The 10319-nt window shown below is 35.1% G+C and overlaps 1 protein-coding gene across 1 annotated transcript in view; it reads left to right on the top strand.

Moving 5' to 3' along the window:
* Positions 1-8206, top strand: part of LOC107685092 (echinoderm microtubule-associated protein-like 2) — a 25401-nt gene extending 17195 nt beyond the window's left edge. Inside the window, exons 6-22 of the mRNA XM_016481579.1 lie at positions 523-652; positions 1035-1184; positions 1940-2009; positions 2751-2861; positions 3026-3121; positions 3677-3811; positions 4282-4381; positions 4567-4721; positions 5024-5149; positions 5505-5636; positions 6226-6293; positions 6474-6562; positions 6829-6926; positions 7033-7120; positions 7211-7306; positions 7512-7642; positions 7727-8206. Of these exons, the coding sequence (XP_016337065.1) occupies positions 523-652; positions 1035-1184; positions 1940-2009; positions 2751-2861; positions 3026-3121; positions 3677-3811; positions 4282-4381; positions 4567-4721; positions 5024-5149; positions 5505-5636; positions 6226-6293; positions 6474-6562; positions 6829-6926; positions 7033-7120; positions 7211-7306; positions 7512-7642; positions 7727-7852 (1901 nt within the window). The 3' untranslated portion in view covers positions 7853-8206. The remainder of the gene's footprint in view (positions 1-522; positions 653-1034; positions 1185-1939; positions 2010-2750; positions 2862-3025; positions 3122-3676; positions 3812-4281; positions 4382-4566; positions 4722-5023; positions 5150-5504; positions 5637-6225; positions 6294-6473; positions 6563-6828; positions 6927-7032; positions 7121-7210; positions 7307-7511; positions 7643-7726) is intronic.
* Positions 8207-10319: the final 2113 nt, after the last annotated feature.

Genomic DNA, 10319 nt, shown 5'->3' with positions numbered 1-10319 from the left:
AGCGCTTGTTGTTTGTCATTTCTCCGATCACAAATGCAGACATGGTTTTATGTTTACGCAGTGCGGCGCGATGCAATGCAACATGTAAAAAGACAATGTAAGTCATTATAATCCGCCATAAACACATTTCATTACACCAAATACACAAAATAATGTTCTTTTTAGCAACATCATATGACCCCTTTAAGTACAACAGAATATTAGTTCGAGTGTTGAGTGAAATTTATATGCATATAATATTTGTTAAACTGTTTAACTAGCCGTGCAGGGAGAAGACTGAGCCCTGTGTTATGGGAAATGTTCCTTATAAATTAGCCTGAATGGATCAAATTATCCTCTGCATTACATCTAAAAACAATTTTGGATTGCCATTATGCCTCCAGTCAATCTCATTTTGTAATGGGTTTCTAAATGAGCTTAGTTCTGTCAGCAGAGCCTGGATAATATGACAAATCATCCCTAACAAACCATGTTTACTGCTTGTTTATGTTTGGTCACTTATGTTTTGTTCCTCTTGAACAGATGATGGTTACGTGAGGATGTTCCTACGTGGACGTCCAATCACCATGCATATTCCAGACCAGCTGAGGGAAAGTTACAGCCTTGACCACAAAGTGGCACTGCCAGAGCGCAAGCTAAAACTTCAGTGGGTGTATCCTTGCAATTGTCTTTTTTTTTTTTATTTAGCTAGTTCAGATTTTGAAATTATTTTAGTGAATAATGATGAATTTTGATAGATAAATTGTATTTAACAACGTGTGAATTTTACCATATTAAAAAATAAGAATTTTATAGGAGATTTGCTTCCAGTCTTTCTCTTCTTTTTTTATTTAGCCCATAAAGAAAATTAATTTAATTAATGAGTATCAATTAACAAAGTGCATCAGTGATCTTCAAAATTGAGCTAATTTTATCAATAGAATTGAAACCCATTTAAAATGTGACACAAAATAGTGTTGATTTAATAGCACACATCTTTGCTTATTTACTACAGCCTGTGGAAATGCATTTAGTTTCTTAATACACTCCATTAGTTACGGCTATAGGGGAAGAGACTGCCGTTCCAACCTGTACCTGCTGCCGACGGGAGAGATTGTGTACTTCAATGCTTCCGTAGTGGTGCTGTACAATGTAGAAGAGCAGCAACAAAGACACTATCTGGGCCATAATGATGATGTCAAGTGGTAAATATACATTAAATAGATTTTTAAGAGAGTTTCCACATGCTTTTGGTCAATTATTGCACTGTTAATGAAGATTAACAGCACTGGTTGAACTACTGCAGGAGCAAAATCAGTCCAACATTGATGTCATACAGTGAAATCATATGCAGATTATTCTCAAACTAGGTCACTGTTCAAAGGTCCATAAGATGTTATCATTGTACTTATCATCTTCATGAACAAATATTTTATACCACTGTATCTCTATCGTTTTGCAAAAAGAGCCAATGTACTCAGGAAGTGTTGCTAGTTTCTGAGCAAATTTGAATTTTTAGGGCCAGATCTTGCTTCGCTTAACAGACTCTTATCTTCAAGATAAGTGAATCCTGCAGTATATTCAAATACACCTGCAATCAAACTAGATCTCTTCTGCCTTCTGTTTTTCTCTTCTGTTTGGCTGCAAGGCAATGCTTCTACTATTAGCCATTCAGAGATTATTTTATGTAGATCTCTTCTGCTGTAACAGAGTGTGATCAGCGTCAACATGTTATATGTTGTAAAATATTAGTTAATTAGCATTTGTTGCTAATTAAAATAACACTGGAATGCTCTCTCTGTGACTGTCAAAGTCCCTGCTGGTTTGCAAAACAGTTGCAGCCTGTTTACAGCTTTTTCTGGGATCAGACTGCATTCATTTACGGTTCCCTAATGAGAGGGGGAGAGAGATGAGGAATCTTTTCTGACAAGCACTGATCCTGACAATGTTCTCTTTGCAGTTTGGCCATCCATCCAGACATGGTCACCATAGCAACAGGACAAGTTGCCGGAACATCCAAAGATGGCAAAGTTAGTTCACATTTACATTCTGTAGCAGTATAATGATGTGTTGATCTTGCGGCTTGAACCAGCCCTCTGTGTGCTCAGAAACAGACCCATGTGCTAATGATTACAATTTACATTAATGTTTTAGCAGCTTACAAAGTGTATTAGCTTTATGAATTATAGCCTTAAGATATATACTTTTAATCAGGAAGAATGCATTAAATTGATCAAAAGTGACAGCACAGACATTTATAATGTTAATGGGATTTCTATTTCAATTAAATTCTCTTCTTTTGAAGTTTTTATTGTTTAAACAATTAAAAAAAAAGGTTTCATGGTATTCACAAAATATGAAGCAGCGAAACTGTTTTCAACATTGATAATAATAAGAACTTTTTGCACCAAATCAGTATATTAGAAAGATTTCTGAAGGATCGTATGACACTGAAGACTGGAGTAATGGCTGCTGAATATTCAGCTTTGCTATCACAGGAATAAATAGCATTTTAAAATATAATAAAATAGTAATAATACTGTTTTTACTGTATTTTTATCGAATAAATGCAGCCTTGGTAAGCACAAGGCTTTATTTTTATAAACATTTTAAAAAAATCTCACTGTCCCCAAACTTTTGAACTGTATTGTATGTAAAATAAATATGAGTATATAAAATGAGTAAATAATGATTATGTGAACTATTCCTTTAATCTGTTTTTGAGAAGCTACAATCATATGCATATAACTCAATGGTTGTTTTCCCATCAGGCTTTGCAGCCTCATGTCCGTGTGTGGGACTCCGTCAGTTTGAACACTCTCCATGTGATCGGAGCGGGTGTGTTTGACAGAGCTGTCACCTGTGTTGCCTTCTCAAAGTCGGTAAGCGATCTTTTCCTTTTAAATTCTGGATAAATATTCTGTGCTTTGATGCCTTATTATGAGAAATCTGCACAATGGGTATAGATAATGAATATTTGATCAATGATAAATGGCTGAATGAACAATGGTATTTTACATGGATATAATACCTCTCCTCTTCACAGAATGGTGGTGCTCATTTGTGTGCAGTTGACGATGCAAATGACCACATTTTGTCTGTTTGGGACTGGCAGAAAGAAAAGCAACTGGCAGAGGTTAAGGTGAGGCAAGGTGACATGCTGTATAAAAGAGTGTGTGGCTGTTGAGAAGATGTTAATACAATGCAGCAATACTAGACTTTATGTACAGTTTCATGGCATAGTGTGTCTTGTGTGATGGTCTTTTAATAACAGAAACCTGAGTGTTCACAGACCAGCATTTTCTGGAAGTTGTCATGTTTGTTCTCTTAATCTTGTAATGTATTGACTTGCTCCACCTATGAAACTACTTTAGTAACATCACCAATCTCTCTTATTTTTTAACCCCTTCCTTTCCAACTACCGGGCTCTATCCTATTATGCAACACCCACCCAAATCAATTTTTTTATGGAATTTTACATTTCAAGCTGTTTCAGGTAGATTTGAAAGTATTTACATTTGTTTAAAATGCTAAAATCATCATGTTTGCACATAAATATAATAGTTCTAAAAGTGTGCAATTGTCACAGATGTCTTTGTGATGTATATGTGCTTACTGGGAAGTAGTAAAAACAATTTGCCACTTCATCAAAGGAAGAATGCGTCATATTTTGTGTAACATATCCACAATTTTGCAGTGTTCTAATGACTCAGTTCTGGGTGCTGTCTTCCACCCCATGGAAGCCAACCTAATTGTCACCTGCGGGAAGTCTCACATCAACTTTTGGACAATGGAAGGGAGTACTCTTACAAAACGCCAAGGACTCTTTGAGGTTTGCAACATTTACTTTTCTGTATTCCTACAAAAATACAAAGTCACAAAGAAACAAAAAACACAGAGTTGATTGCCTATATGTGAAAATTTTATTTAATTAAATTTTTTTATTTAATGTTATATTGTATTTTATTTTTCATTTGGACGTTACATTCTAAATCCCTGTTTATTATTTTATTTTTATTTTATTTTAAATCCCTGTTTTGTTTTTTTTCTTTTCTTTTTTTTTCTTTTCATTTGGATTTGCTTTCCAATTCCCCTTTATTTTAGTGTGATTTAATTTAATTTCAAATAAATAAAAAAAAATTCTAAATGGCTATTTATTTTAATACAAAGTCAGCATAGAGTGATGCCCTTGAGTGCATATTTTATTTTATTTTATAAGTTGCATTCTAAAACCCTATGACACAAAAATTATTATTATTAATGATTTTATTCAATTAATTCCTATTTTTGGTGTGCTTTCAGAAACATGAAAAACCCAAGTATGTGCTCTGCATCGCTTTTGCTGGGAATGGAGATGCAATCACTGGAGATTCTAGTGGAAACATCTACATCTGGGCAAAAGGTCATTATATATTTAAAGTGTTTTTTGTTATGCCAGATACCACATTTTAAAGAAATACATTACATTTAATCCACGTTTTTATCTACCGGCAGTTAGAAAAACAGTACATTCATCTGTTTGACTGCTGTTGGTAGAGATACTCCCTCAGTGCAGCCTATGATTTGATGATGAACTCTGCTTTAAAGGTGGAAACCGGATCAGCCAGGTGGTTTCGGGAGCCCATGAGGGTGGGATCTTCTCTCTGTGTGTGCTGAAAGATGGAACGCTGGTGTCAGGTGGAGGAAAAGACCGCAGGGTGCTGCTGTGGGACCACGATTACCGTAAAAAGAGTGAGATTGAGGTGAAGTTTTCTTGTTCTTACTAAACAAATAAAAGCTTTACTGGCATTCATAATGAAATCCAGACAGCAGTGTTGAACTAGATACTCATTATTAATGATCGCCATGTACTCTTCAATATGACTTTTTGATGTTATCATATTTCTAGTGCTGAAATGTAATCCAGACATTCATTTGTCTTATTTATTAGATCCAGATACATCAGCACTGAATTCACTTAAGTCAGAACAATTTGTACAAATTGTGTTTTAGATGAGATGTACAGATTACATGTTCCTTAACATATTTCTCTCGGTGTAATCAGGTTCCCGAGGCCTTTGGTCCTGTCCGCACTCTAGCTGAAGGAAAACAGGATGAGCTGTTTGTGGGAACAACCCGAAACGCTGTGCTACGGGGCTCTTTCTCTGGTTCCCTCACTCCCATTGTTCAGGTATACGTTGTCAGATAATAAACTGTGTTTAGATGACTTTTGGCATAATATCTTTGCCAAAAGTCAACAAGATCACAACATGTTTCCTCAGTTTCTTGTAACCAGACCTTTGATAATAAACAGCATATGCTCTGGACCATATTGCAGCTTATATTTGCCAAGATCTGCCCACTTAAACAGGAAGAGACCAGATGTAAAACAACCAACTACAGTTATGTGTGTTTACATGCCTGATGGGATAGATTAGGCAACAAGAATCAATTCAAGTACAGGGCATGGCCTCTGGGCCTGAGACTGGTTGTTTGGATGGAAAGCTGCCATTCCTAGCCTGGTCTCTGTTTTCTCTCTGTGAAAGGGTCACACTGATGAGTTGTGGGGCTTGGATGTGCATCCCAGTACTGAGCAGTTTGTGACATGTGGTCAAGACAAGCAGGTCTATCTCTGGGACACCTCTTCCCATCTGCCTCTGTGGAGCAAGGCCATTGAGGTTTGTATGAACTCTGCGTTTACTTTTACATTCCAGTAATATGTAAACATAATCAAAAAATGATCTCATCTGCTTTGCATGTTTTATTTTGTACACTGTAGTTCACATTGAAGACGAGTGACCATGTTAGACATTTTCAGAATGTTCTGCTATGGATATATAGATTTTGTTTATTTTTAATTTTTTTATCATATGTATATAAAAATATTAAAAACAAATGCATTGAATAAATATCATATCACCACAATAAATGTTTTATATTTTTATTTTATTTTTACATTGTATAAAGTATAATTTAAAAAAAATATTATAAATTTGTAATTGTTAAACTTTTTTTGAATTACATTAAAATATAAAAATGAAATGCCTAATTTTAAAATATATTTTATAATATTTCAAATGTATTATAAAATGTAATTTTATTTTTACATTGTATAAAATATATATTTGTAATATTTTTATTGTTTAATATTCATGTTAAAATATAAAAATGAAATGCATATATTTTATATTAAAATGTTTTATAATGCAGTTGTAATGTTTTTTTTTTTTACATTGTATTTAAAACACTTTTTTGTTTTTATTCTAGGACCCTGGGCGTTCTGTTGGATTTCATCCCAGTGGCACTGTTCTTGCTGTGGGCACCATGACAGGAAGGTATGATTGCACATGGGAACTTTATAAGTATAGACTTAATTAACATGACATAACATGTCATAAAGCAGAAACATTTAACAGCTCTGTTTTAAAATTGGGATGTTAATTTCATAACTGTATATTTAATTAAAAACATTTGTAATTATAATATAAGAATTTTTTTTTTGCACCATCTTACAGGTGGTTGGTGCTGGACACTGACACCCGTGATCTCGTCTCTATGCATACAGATGGCAATGAAATCATCTCCGCTGTTAAATATTCTCCAGGTGTGTTTAGTGTTCTTTTGTGCTTTTAGCCATTAGTCACAACTAGTCCTTATTCACTGTTGGAATTTTAACCTCCTTTCACTCTTTCAAAATACATACAAAGTTTCAGGCTGCATTTATTTGATCAAAAATACACTAAAAACATAAAATTATGAAATCTTATTAGTTTAAAATTACTGTTGTCTATTTTTATATTTTAAACCCCAAACGTGTGACTGGTAGTGTATGTGTCCAAAATCGCCACTCACATCCTCTCTGTCTCATAGATGGGGCGTACCTGGCTGTGGCTTCCCATGACAATTTTGTTTACATCTACTCTGTTACTGAGAACGGCAGGAAATACAGCCGTGTTGGCAAATGCACTGTGAGTTCTACAAGGGAATAAATTCATCATCCCAAATCTGTTTCTTTTCATTATAATTAATTGGAGATCATGAGCACTCATTTAATACTGTGTCTTGTATCCGTAGGGACACTCCAGTTTTGTCACTCATCTCGACTGGTCCACCGACAGCCAGTTTATTGTAACCAACTCAGGCGACTATGAGATCTTGTTCTGTGAGTTGTTTTCTCACCTAACACCTTTGTCAGTGAATGAAGCTCAGATGTCATGTATTAATGGCTGGTTATATGTTTCCTGTTAAAAAGGGGAGGCATCCAGTGGGAAGCATATTACTAGTGCAGATGCAGTGCGTAATCTAGAATGGGCCACTTCCACATGTGTGCTAGGTTTCAATGTGTTTGGTAAGTCACACCTTACACATAATATGGGAAAAAAACAGTTTAATAGTATCCTGTATATATTATCAGTTTAATATACATTTTCCTGGAAATGGCTATGTAATGTTGAAATAATGTTTTTGGGATATTATCAAATTAAGACATTTTTTCTGTACTTGTCCCTTTCCATTTATTTTATTTCATTTCATTTTTTATTTGATTTTATAAGGAATCTGGCCAGAGGGAGCTGATGGCACAGACATTAATGCTCTATGCAGGTCACATGACAACAACCTCCTTGCCTCAGCTGATGATTTTGGCAAAGTGCACTTGTTCTCTAACCCCTGTTCCCAGCCAAGGGTGAGATTTGTTTTGCATTTTATTTTCAGTATTGGCCATTCTATGCAATCATACTTGATTAAACATTTTTCACTTCATCCACAGGCCCCCAGCCATATCAATGGTGGGCATAGCAGCCATGTGACCAACGTTGCCTTTCTCCATGACGACAGTCATCTTATCTCTACTGGTGGGAAGGACACCAGCATTCTTCAATGGGTGCTCGCTTAGTCACATCTGAGCTGTCCTGCTGCAACCTCACTGTAGACTCCTGCCCACTAGAGGGCAGCACTGCTGTGCCTAATTCCCTTCTCTGCTGTCCTGTTTGCCTTTATTGTGTACTATGTTATTAGGTTTTTCATTACGTGCTGGTGCAGAGTCAGTTTTGTCTCTTGTCCAGATGTATTTACCATGATTGTTTGAGGGGTAGAGACTGAGCTTAAATCAGTGCTAATTGGCAAACTCTAGTACAGGGGTGTCAAACACAATTCTTGGAGGGCCGTAGCCCTAAAGAGTTTTGTTCTAACCCTACTCTAACACACATACCATGTCGTTTTCAAATAAGCCTGAAGGACTTGATTAGTTGGATCATTGTCTGATTTTGCTAAATTGTGTAGGTGAAAATATTACCTATAAAGCCACAGAAGAACTGTTGTGCGTCTCCTAATAAAACACAATAGGTGTTTGACTGAAGCAGAACTGCACAGACCGTTCTGTGTGTGACAACAAAGTACAGCGAGAGCGATTAGCATTTTTTAAATGTTTGTTTTGATTTGTAATGGAGTAATATTTGACAAGCAGTATCTGTACTTTCACTCAAGTAATGGATTTGAGTACTTTGTCCGCCTCTGGTTGAATCTAAACTCTGCAGGGCTCCGGCCCTCCAGGAATAGAGTTTGACACCCCTGCTCTAGTCAGTGAATTGTACACTTTGCTGAATTACCACCAGAAGGAGCTCTGGTGCAGGAGAAGAAGCATGTTGTCTACTGTTGACACTATTTAAGTCTATTTAAAGGGTTTTAGCTGCTATTTGTGTTGCGGACGCCTATAGAAATATATAATGCTGTCACTTAGTGGAGGTTGTATTTTAATATTGGAAGTACATAATAGTACAAGTTGTGGCACTTGGCTTTTGATGCATCTAAGGGTGAACTTATGCTGTGCTTTGCCTTTTATTTGTTAATAAAGTTTCTCACATAGCAATGAATTTCCTTGAAATCCTTGAAGAGTTTATCTTATAACACATCTGATATAAGAAAATTTCAGAATATATATGTATAATTGAACATATAATTCGAATATACTGACTTAAATCATTTAGAATATATTATTTAAATACTATATATTTTACTATATATATATATATACATACATATGACTATATATTTGCATATGTGTGTATTCATATGTATATGAAATTAAATTATTAAAATTATTGTTTTTAATTATTTAATTTAATTTCATATACATGTAATTAAATATTCAAATTCCTTCTTAATATCTAATTGTAAAATATATAATATGCAATATATATTTCAATAATATATAGATTTTAAATTATTTCATTTGAATTTTTAGTTTAATCACATGTATACTATATGATATGTAAACTAAATGAATGAAAATAAATAAATATATATATATATATATAATAGTTTACATAGATACCATAACAACTGTTATATTTGTTATGACCTATTAACAAAATGACAAGTGTAAAGTTCTCTTGCTGTTTTCTTTAGTCCATGCTATTCTATCTCATAGTAGATGTGTATTTAGGAGTATGAACTGTATTTACAGCCAACGTTTACATGGAGACAGTCGGAAAGGTCATCGGCTAAAACCTTAAAACATAAACAGCCACCTGCATCACCTACAATTTCAAGTGTTGAGATTCTGGCCAGAACATGTGTATATGCAATGTGTATATCTGGCCCTGCTTTGGGTAAATAATAGTTATTTGTTCATAGTTATTTGGTGTTAATTAAAGCATACTTCGTACTTTCACCTCATTCCAAGTAGGCTATGTGTGGGGTAGTACATATAGACTGTCCTAGTAGTTCCTGGAGGCATGAATTGCTTTCTGCAGTGGCAAATGATGAAACTGCAGAACATCTGCCCTTACATTTCTTTCTTCCTTCTCTCTAATCATACTGTAAGTGTCTTTGGAATTGAATTGGGAACGTGTCAGCAATATTCTTTACACCCCTCCACTCTTTTCTACGTTGTTACAGCTGAGCACAGCATGGAGGCAGAGTGAGCTCTGGCATCAGTTTACACGAGAAAATGCCTCTGTCTTTTAATTTCCGATTTTATCTGTTGATTAATAATTAGTTGAGCATTGCAGAAATCAAATTCTCATGTTCGCTGTGCAACAAGCTGGCATGCATTTATCTTGACATGCTTCACACACAACAGTGTCCTAGAATGAAAAGAAAAAAATATTCCTAGCATTAATAGCAAACAGCATTCAAAGAGGAAGTGCAAATCTTGGATGATTGGTTGCTCAGCAACAACAGTAGATATTGGCTTTTAAAACCCTCGTGTGTGGGAGCGCTAATCTACAGCTCTCCAGCTCCTGAATGGAGGGGGAAGTAATATCTGCTTCTTAGTGAAATGAAAAGCTTTTCCCTCTTCTTTTTAGACAAACACTTCTTGAGAAGAATTAGCCGGATGGAGCTTGCTCTAACGCTGTGAT

The sequence above is a fragment of the Sinocyclocheilus anshuiensis genome, unplaced genomic scaffold (assembly GCF_001515605.1).
Source record: "Sinocyclocheilus anshuiensis isolate Anshui unplaced genomic scaffold, SAMN03320099.WGS_v1.1 scaffold914, whole genome shotgun sequence".
Lineage (NCBI taxonomy): Eukaryota > Metazoa > Chordata > Actinopteri > Cypriniformes > Cyprinidae > Sinocyclocheilus > Sinocyclocheilus anshuiensis.
Note: the sequence above shows the minus strand (reverse complement) of the source record. Positions and strands in the feature narration are given on the sequence as shown.